General features: G+C 41.3%; 1 protein-coding gene across 1 annotated transcript in view; it reads right to left on the bottom strand.

The window, feature by feature from the left end:
* Positions 1-1,199: 1,199 nt before the first annotated feature.
* LOC124156849 (extracellular tyrosine-protein kinase PKDCC-like) overlaps positions 1,200-18,137 on the bottom strand; it is a 56,301-nt gene continuing 39,363 nt past the window's right edge. Inside the window, exons 2-4 of the mRNA XM_046531341.1 lie at positions 4,417-4,530; positions 2,154-2,697; positions 1,200-1,450 (exon numbers count right to left, since the gene is read on the bottom strand). Of these exons, the coding sequence (XP_046387297.1) occupies positions 2,167-2,697; positions 4,417-4,530 (645 nt within the window). The 3' untranslated portion in view covers positions 1,200-1,450; positions 2,154-2,166. The remainder of the gene's footprint in view (positions 1,451-2,153; positions 2,698-4,416; positions 4,531-18,137) is intronic.

Below are 18,137 nucleotides of genomic sequence, written 5' to 3'. Positions count from 1 at the left end.
CTGTTTTATTACAAAAAATGATCATTTTCTGTCAATAAATGTGGAATATTTTCTGTATGTGGTTACCTAAGTGAATTTGTGTGATGCGGAATATTTAATTGCTATTTTAGAAATGATTTCATTATTTGAGTTTACATTTGATACAGATTAATTTATTTTTTTTAATTAGACAAATATTTGTGTGATTCAATTGATCGGTTGTGGGGATGGTATGAATTCCATTCTGCCGATCGTATGCCTCTTTTATTTTGTATTTATAACTCATAGGAGTTTTAAAAATAGAGGTCATACACTAAATATTAAAATTATTTCCCGCCTCAATATCAAACCTTTTGTTTTACCTCGGTAATGTCGCAGCCGCATTTTAAGATGGTTGTCTGAATTTTGAAAATTGTTAATAATTTTACTACGCAATGTGAAATTATGATGGATAAGTCGTATTGTAGTTCATAATTTGTCTGATGTGCTGACTGCTTGTGAGAAAGTGGTTGAAGTAGACTTATACAAGAGGGCGGTGTGGACTGAGCAGCATCGTGTGCATTGGCTTCATGAATAAGAAAATTTTGATTTGAAAAATACGAACTCCTTTTACGAGAAAGGAAGTGGAAATGTTAGAATAAACAGTGTTTAAAGAATGTGTTAAGGCCGTTTTACACGGGGCACGGAATTGCGCAGGTTAGAGCTGCATTAATTTCTAAAATAGCGTGGAATTGCGCGAGTGCATGAGCGAAATTAGAACAGGGGCTATTTTGTCGTCTCACGTCCACGCATTCTCGCATGTGTTCTAGCAAATCACCACTTTACACGGCGCAATTTTGACTGCGCCTTCGTACACACGCAAGTACGTGCCCCGTGTAAAGCGGCCTTTAAAGGTGCCCTTCCATTATCCGGCCACCCATATAATTCAAAATGCTCTGTTGCATCAAAGTATTCTTTGATTGAATTTTTAAAATATTCTGGAACTAAATTGTATTGCATCATTAATTCCATATGAGAATCTCAGAGAAGGAAAAGTTTCAACTCTCTTAGGCTTCCCTTCAAACTGTTAAAATTAGGATTTTATGCCCAGGTCACACTAATGAAGAGTTTCCAGACAGGGCGTATAAAATGTGGATATCGGGTTGTTTCTATCATTCAACAGACATGTCAAGGAAACCTTAAGTATAATACGTCATAGACAAGTAAGGTAGGCATTTTTGAAAGTGGTTTATTGAGTATAAGTGCAAAACACTTACATTGGTTGTTTGGTGTCGCATCCATTCCTTGGTATAAAACATACAAAATTAATGAATTGAATTGTACAAAAATAGATACTTTACAATTAGTCTCATGTGACCAAAACTAACCGATCACTTTAATTCATACAGTATTGTGTTAAGATTTCTTTGAACTTATGTTTTTCGTTAGGTTTTGTTTGCTGCGCTGTTAGCCATCCTCAATGTTGAATAGCCTGTAACAAAAAAAAAACATATTATACAAGCCAAAGTATTATCATATCAATATTAAAAATGGCTACTTTATACTTTTCTCTTTAAAATATTTTATTTTAAAGTGCAGTCGGAAATACTTGTCAAGAGAAGCTTATTTTAATACGAGTTGAAATTGCGTTGGCCGGGAGGAGGTGAATGAATTTTGAGTTGATAATGGTAAACCCTTGGAGAATTGATGAGTGGAAAGGTATGAATACGTGGGATATGTAAATTATGTTCTTGGATGAGACTGCAAGAATTTGAAAGTGATCATAGGTTCATGAATGCTAACTAGTATCCTCGGAATTTAACAAAGTAAGGTATTTTTTATATGGACTTGAGAAAATATTAAAGAATAAGGTGACTTGGTTCTCAGTGGATAAAATTATTTAAACTTTTGTTGAATAATACATATGGTGTGATAAAATATGAAAACAAATAGTTATTTCCACACTTAAATATATAACTCCCCTACCGTCCATGGTTTCGACACTCTATCACACTTTCAAGGCCATCTTATGATGTCGCATAGTGTTGGAACCATGATTGGCAGTGCAATGCAGTTTTACATAAAATTGTGGATATTGCTAGTGGTGTTTATATTTTATCATTGATATATCGCATTTCTACCACGTCAGGTTTGAAACCGTATCCTACTTATGTAGTGAATTTGTCTCTCCATACCTTGGATTCCTGCTTATCCTTCATAAATCGAATTTATGGCACCTCTGCCAATATCAGGGCCGTGTCCCATCGATTGTTGTTGTCTCAGCTTGGCGTCAGGTACGAAGCGAGTGACCAACCTCTTCGTTGCCTCCAAGATTTGCTCGGAGTTCCATCTGGCAGTTTTGTAAGCCTCTAATAGCTCTTGGATGTGAGGTTCTAGTGCATACGGAGCACTGGGCGGTAGAAACAGACGAATAAAGTGACGTCCTGCGTGCCATACGTTCAACTTCTCATTGTGTCCAACGCAGCGGCCTTTGATACAAGGGCTTTGGGAGCTTTTTACCCCGTACGAGTTATTCTGCATTTCAGATGGCAAGCGTTGTAAACAGTCGTCACTGCTTACGCAGGAAGGTTCAGTGACTCCGACGTCATCCACATCCGATAACTTAAGGGTAGTCCTTCCGACGAGGACGAACTGGTGCCTCCGAAACTCATTCATCGCCAGCGATCCAAGTGGTGAATGGGCTAGGAGGTGAAGGATGCGGGCCATCCCGAGGGACATCTGGAACAGAAATTCAAAGTTAAAGGATACTTTTCTTGTCATAGATTTCGTAGACCACTGTGGCAGAATAACAACACACCGTATTTTTTTAAAAGAATTGAAGCGTTTGTGGGTGATTATTTGCGTTCAAAAACTATTTATCTTAAGATTTTGAGTTTTTTTCAACGTAAAATTGGTCACGAAAATCCGCGAATAAGTTTTTATGCTGGAAGATGCCAAAAAAACTTGGCTTGAGGACCAAAGGCTAGATTTGAACATCGACAGGCCGAGTCCAGGAAAAATATTTTATAAAGCCTGGACGAACCTAGTCATTGTCAAGAGAAAAAAGGTCATCTATTGTCAGGCTAAGCTATGTGACATATCAGGAAACAGGAAAATTTTGATTAATATTTGTTGTAAAAATTATTTTATCATCTAGTTTTTTAATTACATTGTCACTCTTTGATTTAGCCGAATTCACCGAATCCACTCGTCAGCTTCAAGTGATATGTAGTACCGTCTGTGATGCCTATGTTCCTTTCCCTTTACATGTGGACGTAAGTAGCTCATTTACTTTAAACCGCGTGGTGAGTAGACAAGTGAGCAATTTGTAAAATTGGGTCAATTTGTTGGTTTGGAGTCCCTCTAATTCGACGTCTTACTTTCTCCTTTAAAACTGGACGAAAATGCAGATGGCTGAGACCAACGTAAAGTGAGAAACCTAAACCTAACTCGGGTCGGTTAATGAGTACATTTACATGGGTACCCGAGTGACCGCCGATGCGTGAAATAATAAGAGAAGAGTAGAATAGCCCAATTAAAGAGAGCTTTTTGACACCTGGAAATATGAGCGATGAAGTAAAGAAGCATTAGGCCTTTCATTTGGAAATGGTGGTGAGGCATGGGCGGTACAGCAGCAGAAAAGTAAAGAATGGAAGCGTTCAGTGTAAGAGAATGATGATGGTCAAATGGACAGATCGTGTGAATAATGCGAAAGTGTGAAGGAGAGTGGCGAAGAATTATTGCGAAAACCTTGAGTAAAAGACAGTAAAAATTAATAGGCCACATGATGAGACCCAATGGTCTGTTGAAAACAATCGTTGAATGACAAGATGATGAGAAGAACGGCATAGTAAGGCCTCAGGAGAGGTTTTTGGATCACGGAGGATGAAAAACAAGAATCATGTAAGTGTTGGAGTATAAGCCGATCGGAGAATTGAGTGGAGATACGTACAAAACCTATATTTAGATTGCTTTTCGTTGATGATAAGTAACATGATTCACACCCTAAACTTTGTGTATTTATCATAGCTTATTTGTAGCTGGTACCACTCTTAATCCATTTTAAGATATGGATTTTTGTGCTAGGGGTTGGCTACATTGACATAATAATTCCTGTAAGATCATCGAAGTTAAGTAATAAAAGACCCACATAAGGATTGGATTGGCGACCATTCACACGGTACTCTTTTCTACCCTCTGGAAGGGCCTGGCAACAAAGTAACCTCGAACATACAATCTGCTGTTATTGTATTGCTCTTATTTGTTTTTCGTCCTGAAATAAAGGTCTCCCTCTCCTCTCCCAAAATTTCTCAATGTCAAACAATCTCCCTCGTGGGCTCCTGGTTTTGCTTGGCAGTCTTTAAGTTGAAGTTTAAGTTAAAAGTACGGATTCCTCTATGATCTAAAGTAGGAAGTACGCTTTGGTATATTTTATCGATATTTATAACTGAGACTTACTTTAAGCCGATCCTCCCATGATAATTGGAGCAAACTAACGGTGTTCAGCGGGTCCCCCAGCTCTGTCACCATGGCCACTGGACTAGAAGCATCGGGAATACAAGACCCCAGCACCTGAAGAAAATGAAATGAGTGCAGAACACGATAAGCGAGGGGGTATATATTTTTAAGATAAATATTATATTAGCCGGTATAGCTAGAATGAGGAAATTGTATATTATTTTTTTATAACATGGGCAATGAAATTACATCCAACTATAAATTTGATTTTTCATGCACTGGTAGGTATTACATTAATTACTATGAGTGGAATTAAAACTCATCTGAGATCTTCGCAGCTTGGGATTCCACTCGAAAAATAATAAACGTTAAATTTGCTCTGTTAAGTTTTGCACGTATTTTTTTCTTCGTGCGAGCGCAGATTCCCAGATTTAATTAACTAAAAGCTCAGATTAGTTTCTATCTATTTTATACTTTTCTCGTAAAAAATGTCACAATTCCATCTTATCCACTTCCTTTATTGTGTGTAATATTTATGTATATTTTCTCCCGTGCAATTTCCTCCCGGTTCGTTATGCTGCATGAACTCAGTGCAATTCCCGGGCGCAGTGACCGGTAAAGTTAACACTCTCATATTCTTTTATGACCTACTGCGCGGTAGCATGGGCACTGCCCCATGCAGGTGCGTTGCTTTGGAAGGGTCGTCACGACTGAAGCGGCGGTGAATCGTTAGTATTCGGAGAACGCGCGCGAGTGAGCGAAACGCCGAAAAAAGTGAGAAATGACGGATCCGGCTCTCATTCTGGATTTTCAGGCCGCCCCGGGAAGCAGTTTTTTTGCCCATATAACGCGGCTGCGAGTATTTGTTTTTTTTTTCTTTTCAAAATTTCTTCAATTTACTGAGGCACAGGGTGGTGCATTTCGGCTTTTTCAAATCACCCCAAATACCTTTTTTTTGTGAGAATTAAAAAAATAAAATGTATAGATAATTAAGATTCCTGGTGTTTTTTGAGCGATTAAGTGGTGTAATTGTTTAAATTAATACAGTGGTCTCTCGGTAGTATCCGGGAGATATGGGACCAGATCACTGCCGGATAACGAAACGCAGGATTACTGGAAATCATTAATATTGACTCAATTAAACAGCAGAAGCTATGTTTTATTGTGTACGTACACGTATAAAATACATTTTATTATACACAGCATTATTGCATATGCGCAATTGAAGTGTTAACGTAAAGTAAAAATACAATAACTAGGTTAACCAGGCCAGGAGTAGGCTAACCAGAGAAGTAGACTACTCGAAATTACCAAGCTACCCGCTTGTTAGCTGCATGTATAAGAACACGGAATTACTGGCTGGGCCGGAGAAATGAAGTGCCGGACTATAGAGGGCGTGCTGTGTAATATTTTGAAAGCTAATGAAAATGGAATTGATTTTGACTATATTCTCCGAACCTTAAATTATTTTTCTAGTCCAATGGGAAAACATCAATTTCAATGGGAACGAATGATGACAGCATTGTGAATTAACCTATGTAATGATCTTCGAAGCGCTCGTTAACATATTAATTGTGAAACGTTTACCTATTAAAATCTTGTGAAATTACTTCATACTGGCTTTTTCGCTCATTTTTTTCTAGTAATGACCTCGGATTAAATTGTAAAAAATCTCTCTCTCGTAATTGTAAATGTCTCTTTTGAAATTGAAAAAAAAACTCTTAAACTAATTTGAAATTAAGTCATCTGGTTTCTATTAATACATCTTTTCCAATCATTTTCCAATTTCCCAAAATCATTTTCCAAAGAAATAAGAATTATTGAGTTATATGATACAATGAAAAATACGAAGCGGTGCTGCGTTCCATTTACTCGAGAAAAGGGAGTAAAATGAGACTTGATCAATTCTGACGACTACCTTCTCCTATATATAGGTGCCAGATCGCAAAATTTCGGGTGTTGCGTCTCTTTTATGGATTTCCAGTAACGAGTAATGCCTGAGTGATTCACCCCCGAAATTTCGGTGTGATTGCTATCCAGGCAGAAATAGTAATTGCTTCCGCAGATCGAGGGACATTTTCTACCGAATACGAGAAAAAACGCGAATGTATATTCGCTCTTCTCATTTTGATGCTCAGTGTCACGTCGAGCCGTAAATGCTCGTGTAGTGGGAAGATATTTATTGGTCCAGGATTAGCATGAAAACGCTTCCGTTCGCCCATCACTTCTGAAGAAGTGTGCATTAACTACGTAGGGTGGAAATGTTCGCCTTAATAAGTTTCAGTCCTCACGTTAGATTACGACACCATGTAGTGGACCTTTGTCTTCTTGTGATTAATCCTCATGGCATACCCCTCGTAACGCTTGTCTAACGCATTCATTAGAGCCTGCAGCCCCCTCGCTGACTGGCTAAGCAGCGTCTAATCATCAGCGAGCCTCACTTGTTTGAGTCAGTGAGGTTCGCGGATAATTAGGTGTTGATGAGGCATTCCGCGAGGGGGCTGCACGATCTAGTGGAGGCGTTAGACAGGCGATGTGAGGGTAATGGTGTGAGAATTGATCACAAGAAGACAATGATTCTATAATTTTTAAAATTTTAGTGTGATACTCGGTATAACTTTGTATTTCAAAGCTAATCTAGTGTTAATTTTTTATTTGAAGGGATGGTAGCTAGCGAACTTTCCAAATCCCTTACTACGCTTACTGTGCTTTTGAATGCTTTTTTTGTATCAATCGACTGATATTCTACCATCAGATTCTGTTTCACGACAGTATCCAAGAGTGAAAGTTGGTGCTCCTGCTCTGTTTCGACGGTAAATTCAAGCTAACCATGAAATTGGTTTAATTTTTTACCATATCTTCCTTTATACAATCTATTAGCTAATAAATCTTGGAATAGCTAAAATTATGTTATCAACATATTTGTACATGAACGGAACTATGAACGGTAGTGTGGAAATGTTAGTATCCAAAAGTTCATAACTGTTGCCACCGGGACAGATTGGAGAGCCCGTTATTACCTCATAAAAAAGCAAAACATTTGTTCTTCTAACAGAGGTGCATATTTTAAAAGTTCCTTCTTTCCGACATTTTTTCCTCCTAGATTAATTGATTAAATATTTTATCGTAGTTAGTTTCCGCAAGCGTTTTGTGGAAGCGTTTTTAATATTAATGAATTCAATCTGAACTCATAACCTACTGGCAGAAGGTGGATGTAAATGGAATGAATTCTTGTTTTGATTGCACTTCAATACAATGGCAACGTAAGATGATGTGTAAGGAAAAATTAAAAGTTAATAGACGTACAACATCAATTTTAAACATTTTGTTGCCTGAGAATATGTAGAAACCACAATTTGTTATTTAGAAAAATGTTGCAAGTATAGAATGGTAGATTTCAGTAGAAATAGATTTGAAATCACTCGGAAAAGGAAATTTTTTCAAACAGAAAACTCATTCTTGGCGTTATTTCTAAGGATGTATCATCTATTTCTATTGTAAAATATACACTATTACGAAGACTACGATGTTGATACTGTGAAAATGACGATATAATAGTCAAATCGCCAATCTTCACTCACTGAAGCTGAGTAAAATGTACATTACCAATATGAATACTTGAGCTGCACTTAGGTGCAGTACTGGAAGACGTTGAAATGAGAATGGAGTCAGGATAAGGAGGGAATTGGGGTCAATTTCTTCGAATGCATAGAATCACGTAAGCTTGATTTTTGGCTAAGTAACTACGGTGACTTTTTTTTCGTGATTTCCCCTCTCTAATCTCACCTATTCTTCATGCCAGTCGACGGTGATTCTGAGTCTTTAACAAGGTGATTGTGTGTCCCTAAGCCTACTGCTCAGTCGTAGCTGACCTACTTACTTTTCTAATCCCTCTGTGTCCTGCGTCGACTTTCTGCTGATTGTTATGTCTCTCCACATCGCATCCGTCCCCTTTGACTTGTGACGGAATGGCAACCGCTGTGTCAGTTGCTGTAGTAGTTGATCACGTATGCTATGCTTGTTTGTCCAAGTTTCATAATCGGCTGATTTTTCATCAGTCAAGCTTTGACTGAGCGTCTCTTGTATCAAAAGATTTCTTTCCTGCGCTGGCTACTCTGAATTGCAAACCTTGGAGCATTTTTGGCATCTCATAGCGCGTTAAACCTAAAAATGAATAACATTCTATTTCGGAAATATGACAATTAAAATGCGCAGGTAATTGAAAAAATGCATGATATATGTATTTATAAGCATGCATGCTATTAGTTTATAAAAAATTGCATGCATAAAATATGCTCTAACATCACTTGATCTCACGAAATCAGTAAAATGCTATCCCGATAAATTATTACGTAATCACATTATCACCACCGATATCATATGAAAAGGAACCATTATTTCTCAAAGTGCTGCTTGCATGTGGAGATGTCAAAACTAGCATGTGAATTAGTGTGATCGTTGGATTGTATGTATTTTATGTATGATTTTTTAATGCTTGAACTGGGTCAAAAAAAGTGTTCCCGTTCCACATTCAGCCATGGAAGCAGGATGATTTGGGAATATGAAGAGGGCGAGCGGTCTCCCACAATACAGAAGGTGATTCCTCGGCTAAATCGAAAAGAGTAATCCCGCTGCTTGGGGTGAGAGATAGAGGAACTCGGCACGGCGAACGTGCTTCTGCTGTTTTCGCTGGGTCATCTACTGGTTGGAATTCGAGGCGATCCTTTTTTTTCCAATCCCACGGACGTGATTTTGGCGCAATATGAAGCGTCACAGACAGCTATGGATCGATTATATTCGGAGCACAATAGGACATTCATCATCGTTCTTGAATGAAGACCGAATCAAATATTTCGGTTGCTAGCAACTTCTTAATATAACTTGTGATTTGAAATATCCAAAACCCTACCATTCACGAGTATGAAAGTATTGTGTTTCGAAGGGTCATGTATTTATCATGGTGATTGATCTTGAAGATTAAATAAAGGAAAAAGAACTGTATTCGTGATCGATATCTCTTTTTGCTCGTACATAAGTTTCTGCTTGTGACTCTCGCAGCGATGGATTGCAGTTTTCTCCATGGTGTTTGGGTTAGATGGGTCTAAGTTGCTTTCAGAATGACGTTTCGTGTCCTATTCTGGCCACATCTTCAGATCAGGTTTGAGAGCTGACAGATGGAAAGGGCACTGCATATATACCATTACATCTCCTATGAAGATGTATGTATAAGGATGAGGATCATGTGCAGTGAGTGCAAAAAGTATTCGGACAGCTCTTGATTTTAGGTAAAATTTCCATTTTCTCTGTGCTGCGCGTATTGATCTGGTTTGAAATGCTTCTCAGTGTGTACTATAGACACTTTATGTATGTATACACTACAGCAACAGCAACAAATAATTAACTTTCGAAATTTTAAACAAAATAGAAAAATAACTTCAAACGTGTCGCACAAAAAGTATTCGGATCATGAATTTTTCATATTAAATGAGGTCATAAGGCGCACTTTACGCAATGCATAGTATTTTGTGGCATTCCTTTTGTTTTTCATGACTGCCTGAAGGCGATTTGGCATTTAATGGACCAATCTTGATGTGACAATAGGGGGTATTTTTTTCCATTCTTCTAGCAAAGCAGTCTTGAGGTCATTCTTGTTTGATATATGCCATTCCCTAATTTTTGTCTTCAGAATACTCCACAGACACGCTATCAATTTGAGGTCTTGTGATTGTGGAGGGGTGTTCAACTGTTTGAATGTGTTATACACGATCCGCAGCATTGTTTTATTTGCCGTGTGTTTGGAATCATTGTCCTGTTGAAAAATATATTTGTTTCTCAGTCCCATATTCTCAGTATTAGGTAAAAATGTTGCTTCAATATGACGAGGTACATCTTGTGGTCCATGATCTCTTCCACAAAGAGCAAATTACTCACTTCAGACAAACCCATGCACCCCCACACCATCACAGAACCAATCCCATGTCTCACTGCTGCTTTCAAGGTTTTGGGATCAAGCTGATTAAACGTTAATTTCTCCTGCTGAATACTATGGATGCATTCTTCTCGGGTTCTCTGCCAGGTTAATTCTGTCGTATAAGCCGACCTTTCGAGAGACGACTTGTCTCCCATCTTCAAGGCCGTGTTACTCTTTGAAAGTCCAATTTCACACTGAACCGATACGGCCGTTTATCGAGGACAACAATACATACGGCTCAGAGGTCATCCGATTGGCTTTAGGTCTTTTGAAATTCTTCATGTTCTTCCCTTATTTTTTTTTGAAAAATCTTCTCGGGATACCGCGCGGGTAAGATTATGTAAGAGCGCCGACGTTTCGGGTACCGACTCGCTACCCATTCTCGCGGCTACTCCCTTATGTTTTTATACAGCTGATTACAGGTCTCCATGTATTGCTGAGATGAAAGCCGGTGTCCCGATTGAAATTTTTGGGAATGAGGCGGATCTCTATGGCTTCCTTTATTATGCGGTCCCAGTAACGTTGTGCGTGGAAAAGAATTTTTGTATCTCCCCATCTAATAGCATGGTCTTCATTAATGCTGTGTTCCGCCACGGCCGACTTTTATGCTTGCGCTAATCTGAAAAATCTTAGGTGTTCTTTTAGCCTCGTCTCAATCGTTCGGCCTGTCTCCCCCACATCTATTTCACCGCATTCTCCAGGAATCTCATAAACCTCTGATGTCTTCAGGCCGACAGAATCTTTCGCCCGGTGTCTTAATTTAGGTGGTGGCATATGGATGGTTTTGATGTCATACCGTCCTAGAATGCGGTGGATTTTACCAGATATGGGAGAAAAATATGGGATTAAGGCTTTGGACAGCGGTTTTTCAGGGAGCTCATCCTGGCAACTCCTTTTGTTTCATATGGATCTACTTAGGGCCTTAAAAATTTCATGTTTTCCATAGCCATTCCATAAAAATGTTTGTTTAAGGTGGTCTAACTTGGCTTAGATGCTTACATTATCTGATATTTACTTGGCTCGATGGACCAAGGTAGATAATACAGCATCTTTCTGCGATGGATGGTGGTGGCTCTGTCCGTTAAGGTAGAGGTATTGTCGTGGCCCGAAGAGGGGTCGCTGACGTTTAGGGACGTAATTACTCAGATTTAGGATCGCATGTCAGCAGAGGTAGTCTTTAGGAAAGAAGTACACACCATATCTTAGATAAGCTCCATTTAATAGTCAGTTATAACAGTACAATTAACTCACAAAGTATTAAACATGGTGTCTCTGGGGATGATAGGACGAGAGTCACGTGCGAAGAGGTCAGGCGGGCGGCGAGTCGGACAAGTGGCGTAGAAGTGGCGATTGACAGGGGATGTCTTGAGGTGCGTAGCTTCGCCGTCAGAGTTCAAACAGTGAGAGAGCGTCTTCGACAGAAGATGCACTATTTATACACTCGCAGGAAAAGGTTCTAGAATGTTCTTTTAGGGGAAAATGCCACGCCTGAGGTGTTAAAACGTGGGGTGGGGGATGGCGCCAGAGACGCAGCCTTGTGACCTCTATGCAGTGTCCTTTTGGGAGCATGGGAAATACCCAAGCTTGAGGAAGAGGTACTCACGCATCAATCAGATGTACCGACAGGAAGAATGCGGTTGGGTGGACGCAACTCTAAGGCGACTCACCGACCACAGCCCAACAGATTAAAGCCTAGCGCTTATGCAGGTGGGCTGTGACATCGTGAGAGCGGCTTGCATCGTGAGAAAGGAATTTATAGGATAATAGATATGGAAAGTTTGGGAAAGCGGCCCTGGGCCAGCCCACCTGGAGATGGCTTTTGCTTGGTCGGATAATAGAGCATTCAACCTTGAGTCTCACCTCTAGAGCCTAACCTTGGCCCAACTCGAACAGAAATGGAATTTGGGGAGTGACTGGGAAGAGGTTACGGGCAGGGAAATAGCACATGCCCCCACATAACAGGTGGAACTTCCCGGATTCCGGGAAGAAAACCCGGTGCCACGAGGAGTCAATCACAAAACGCCATCTACCAGAGGCAGGAAGCAAGCTAGGGGCGGAAGGTCGCGGAAGGGGAGACACCATGTCAACAATCATTAGAGAGAACATCAAAATGAACCCAAACACCGAAATAACAAATAAGAGAATTGTGTGCCGAAACAAAAAGCTAGAACCCAGAAAGTCGGTAGGATACACGCAAAAAAAACAAGTTAACCGAAAGTTAACAAACTAAAGGTTAAACAAAACAAAAAGAACACCAACTGCATCGAGCAGGCACACAGAGGCCGATGAGGTCGGCATGGCAGCAAAATAAGCATACCAAACCCACACAAAAAAGATACGGACACAAACGTTTAAAAAACAATAAAAAATATGGGTGCAATAAAACACAGAAAATACAACATAATATACGGTGGAATGTAAGAGGTCAAAAATCAGCTTTAGCCGATGCAGAGCCGAACTAAAGAAGGGATCTATACCGTATCCACAGCAAGTAAGATTAATTGTAAGAAAATGAAACATACCAAATAGCAAATGCAAACGATGCGTATAAGAATACTAAAGAGAATCAAAATAAAAATCATTGCAAAGTAATATAGGAAAATGGGAACGCAACTGACATAATGCAAAAAGATAGGCACATTAGACAAAGCCATGATAAACAAATGGCAACACTGAACCTTAATAGCTAAGCGATAAATGATCCAATAAAATAAATCGAAATTGTCGAGATAGATTAAAAATACACCAAAACACCCAAATTAGAAGCGAAAAACCTAGCTTGAATAGAGTACAAAAAGACATCAAAATTCATGACACAAAATCTAACATGAACCAAATCCCAAGATAAAACATCAGATAATGCAACTCAAAATAAAAAAAACGCAAAAAGAGACAAATGGTCCACATTAAAGTTATCAGAACACATGAGTAAGTCCTACATGTAAACAATGAAACGAAATTACGAACGATGATCTAGAGGCAAAATAAACATCACTGACACCAAAGCCATAAATCCACTCCAATAAAGTCACTACTAAGATAAAAGCAACAATGTTACGAAAAAGATAATACCACTTTAACATAGTCATTGTACCAAAAGCAAATAATTGAATGAAGCTAAACGTCACAATGCTACCCGTATAGCAGTCCAAAGACAAAAAAACAGACAAAATCAGCACCTTACATGAGGGAGGTCGAATAACGCTCTGCACTACAAACACTACGTGGGGAAATACACTCGAAACACAACACTGCGTCATCGCACAGGGGGGGGGGGGGCGACGCATGGGGAAATACGTCGTCTCTTCAATCACCTCGTAGACAGGGTTCTCAGCGGACAGGGCCGGCGCCGGACGGCGAAAGGTGGCGGCCGCGGAGGGCACCGCTGGAGGGGCAAATGCTGGTGGTCCTCTCCTCACAGGGCTAAGCGGCGGTGGTGTGGGTGGGCGAATCGCTGGCAAGGGATTATACTCTCTCAGAAAGAAGGGGGTAGGTGTGCGGGAGCATTCAATATGTGGACGGATACTCAGGAATAAGGCGGGTAAGGACAGAAAGACGATCACAGCCATATTCAGGAACAGTATCCATGGTCGTAGCTCCAACGGCGCGTCATGCTCAGGGCTCCACGATGACTTAGTTCACTCATTCAAGACAGTGCAAGTCGACGAATGCGCTAGAGAGAAGGGAGGGAGAGTAGGGAAGGGGCCGTGGAGGGGAGGCAAGGAAAGGAAGGAGTGACTTCGTTGCCGTCGAACACAAGACGACAGTCACAGGGTAAGGAAATTCGGAAAGATCCCTTATTCTCTGCGCCCCAATTGCTCCAACGGACGCCATCACAAAGGATCACAGCATCCTTCGGGGGTGTGTAATCAGGAACGTGGCTGGACCCAAGGAAAGGACCCGGGATTCAGTAGACTTTCGGCACCGCAGGGGGGTCCCCAGCCTCATATCGACGAATGGATGGCCCATCACTTTGGACAAGCACATTAGCTCATGACGCAGAGGAGAACTACAGTCGGTCATGTGCTTGTAGATCGTAGTCATGGAAATATCAATCCCCTCGAAGTGGGGAGTTATAATGCTAACACGAGGAGTAATGGACAGGGTAAGACACTAACAGATAATACAAACGCGAAACTCACTCACGCACCTCGCGGATTTGCTCCAAGGAACAAATGGCCGCGTGGGACACACGCACACGCTCACTCAGGTTTGTGGAGCTCACGCTCACGACAGTGACCCACTCACACAAAAGGAAAAGACAAATGATAAAATAAATAACACACGCTCTCACTCACGCACCTCGCGGGTTTGTTCCAAGGAACAAATGGCCACGTAGGACACACGCACTCACTCACTCAGGATTGTGGAGCTCACGCTCACGACAGTGACGCAATCACACAACAGGAAAAGACAAAATAATAAGATAAATAAAAACACGCTCTCAGTCAGGCACCTCGCGGGTTCTCTCCAAGGAACAAATGGCCGCGTTGGACACACGCACACACTCACTCAGGTTTGTGGAGCTCACGCTCACGGCAGTGACCCACTCAACAAAAGAAAGAGACAAAACAATAAGATAAATAAAAACACGTTCAGTCACGCACCTCGCGGGCTCGCTCCAAGGAACAAATGGCCGCGTAGGACACACCCACACACACTCACTCAGTTTTGTGGAGCTCACGCTCACGATAGTGACCCACTCACACAAAAGGAAAAGACAAATGATAAAATAAATAACACACGCTCTCACACACGCACCTCGCGGGTTTGTTTCAAGGAACAAATAGCCGCGTAGGACACACGCACTCACTCACTCAGGTTTGTGGAGCTCACGCTCACGACAGAAAGCCCTTCGTGGTCTCATAACTCCCCTCCTCATAGAATGTTCCATTGCACAACAGATCATACATCAGCACAGAGAGTATATCACAGAACTTGTTATGTATGAGTAACAGATAGGCCTGAGGAACCACATGGAATTTGTTTTCATGGTTAACAATAGCAATTTGGCCATTCCAGACGCATGAGAAACTATCCGACTCACTACGGTATTGACGATACGGTAGGATGCTGTTGACGATATGACCATGGAATTGGTTGTTGAGCCCACCATCAGTCTCCATCAGAGTTATGCCTGTCCTTAAGGACTACAGAATCTTTGCAATTTGCGAGAATTTATCCCCATGTCTAATAGAAAGAGATGCGAAGTCATCCAGAAAGCCCTTCGTGGTCTCATAACTCCCCTCCTCATAGAATGTTCCATTGCACATAATAGCATACATCAGCACAGAGAGTATGTCACAGAACTTGTTATGTATGAGTAACAGATAGGCCTGAGGAACCACATGAAATTTGTTTTCATGCTCAACAATAGCAATTTGGCCATTCCAGACTCATGAGAAACTATCCGACTCACTACAGTAGTATGCTTTTTCCTTAAGATGGTCCCTATTGTGTGTCATGTCCCACAACTTAAACTTAGTTAGGGTCGTGTTTGTTATCATAAGCTCAGTGTCCCATGTATACCCGATGTATTGGATCAGTGAATCTGGTAACACTAAACTATTTATTCTATCCATAAGGTTAGCTTTATCAGCCCTCGTGGGCTTGGATTTGACACCTTTATATAAATAGTCGATCTTTATTCGCAGGTTTTTCTTGATTATTTTCAGTATCCGATCAAATTTCTGTTGCACTTGACGTCTAGGGTAGTGGGTCTTGTGGGCACTCAAGTAGAGCTTGGGGAAAAGATTAGAGTTGACACAGTTCATCAATATCGTCACAAAATGAGAGTTTATCCCTAGCTTGGTCGACCAGGAACTTGTCAAGCTCGGTCTGATCCTGATTCCTGTACATATCTTCTCACAAAGCACTTAGCGGTGGCCTGCGAGGGTCATCCAAGCCGGTTACTGGTTGGTATCCGCTGCGAATAAATTATCATGTCTCTTATTCATTTTAATTCTTACCTCTACTTCTTGCCTTTCTCCTTTAGGCGATGTCATCATAAGTTGTCTCATCTTTTTAGGTCGTCTGTCGACCGTATTATTCTTACAAGGCATATAAACTCACACAAAAAATAAAAATCTCGTAAAATTTCTTGGGCCAGCGACGTGCTCAACATTTACATTTGTGGTGCGAGTGTCATTAACTGCGCGAATGAGGGGAGGATGAGAACGCATTTCGAAGAGAAGAAAAAGGCTCGAGCACATCGCCGGCAGAGAAAGATGCAATGTAAATGAAGAAACATGGAAAGAAAAAGTGGCGGCTGTGAAGAAGGTTAAGTTTCATTTAAACTAACAGCCTATTTGCAAAATTAAATTCGTGATGTGGGGTTTATTCTTATTCAATATTTTTCCAGCTGAATAAAACTGCCTGCTGATTGCGGCTGACACCGTCTGCCGGGCGATGAAAGTCGCAACTCCTCCCACGCCAACTCATGTCTCGGAGCGTGACCTCCAAAGACATATCGCTCATCACGAGCCTGCTCCTAATCGCTTCGTTCTCCACTCCGGGCGTCAGGTTCTCCAGATCCGCGTACATGGTACGGCGTCATGCGTGATACATGAACCGTATCTAATTTACCCTTTTTCATCTTTACTTCGTATGTGACGGGCCCTTTTTGCCTCATAACCTCATATGGACCGTGGTACTGGGGTAAAAGTTTCTCGGTTTTCCCTACTTTTCGCGTGGGGGTGTACACGCGCACCAGGTCACCGGGTTTGAACGTTACATCCCTGTGTTTGTCGTCATAGCGTGCCGCGTCTTTTACCTGGCGGTTTGCGAGTCTTTCTAAGGCTACTTTCTGAGCTTCATCCCACCGTTCGCGTGCTTTCTTGCTGTCTTCATTCATCTCGGGTGATAAGCTCACCTCTGTCATCCTTATCGTTCGTGCTTCCTTTCCGGACACGAGGTTGGACAAATCGGATAAGCCTCATCACTTATTAAGTGTTGGTTCATCATGTCTTGCAAACGTACCCTAGACATGTAAGTTTCCTGGATGAAATCTTGCATTACTGCATGGCACGTATAATCTTCAGTCACTGCTGACGGATCATTAAATTTCCGATGGATTTTTCGAGATGTCCCTCTAAAGGTGTCCACAATGATCTCCGTCGCATCCTGGCTTAGTTTGATGGAATGCATCTCACTGCTTATATGGGTCGGGATCAAGTTCTTATTCACTATTAGGGGTGTTTCTGTGATCGGCTTATTGCAGTAGACACATGGGGTAGTCACTGCCCACAGCTTATGTGCAGTTCTCCGCCTACTCCCTGCATTCCGGAACGTATAGTACATAGCGATCGTATGACAGTAGATCTGGAGGAAATTAATTCTATAATGGCTCTTGTCCTTGCGGAAGTGAACATGGGAGCTTGACGCACCGGATGAGGACAGGTATATGTTGCTAAGAGTGTTGGGCATGATTTCTTCCCGGAATCCAGGGGCTCTAACATGATGCTGGATGGATCCGCTCCTCTTGGTTGCCCTAAAAACCATCAGTTCCTCCGGGTCCATATCTAGATACAGCCTAAGGAGGAATCGGATCACTGCCGGGTAGTTGCTCTCAGTCTCTTCTCCTTGCATGTCGATGGTAACCATATTGGTCCAAGAGACCAGGTCAATCAGTGTTTGAACCTTTGTAAGGAGCTCATCTTTGTCAATCATCCGTATGGGAGTTGGTAACAGGTTGGTCCTTGTCTTATGGCCAAAGAAGGGCCGTAGCCCTGAAGACTGGAAACCCGGCAGG

This window comes from Ischnura elegans, chromosome 4 (genome assembly GCF_921293095.1).
Source record: "Ischnura elegans chromosome 4, ioIscEleg1.1, whole genome shotgun sequence".
NCBI lineage: Eukaryota > Metazoa > Arthropoda > Insecta > Odonata > Coenagrionidae > Ischnura > Ischnura elegans.
This window is presented reverse-complemented; position numbering and strand designations above follow the sequence as displayed.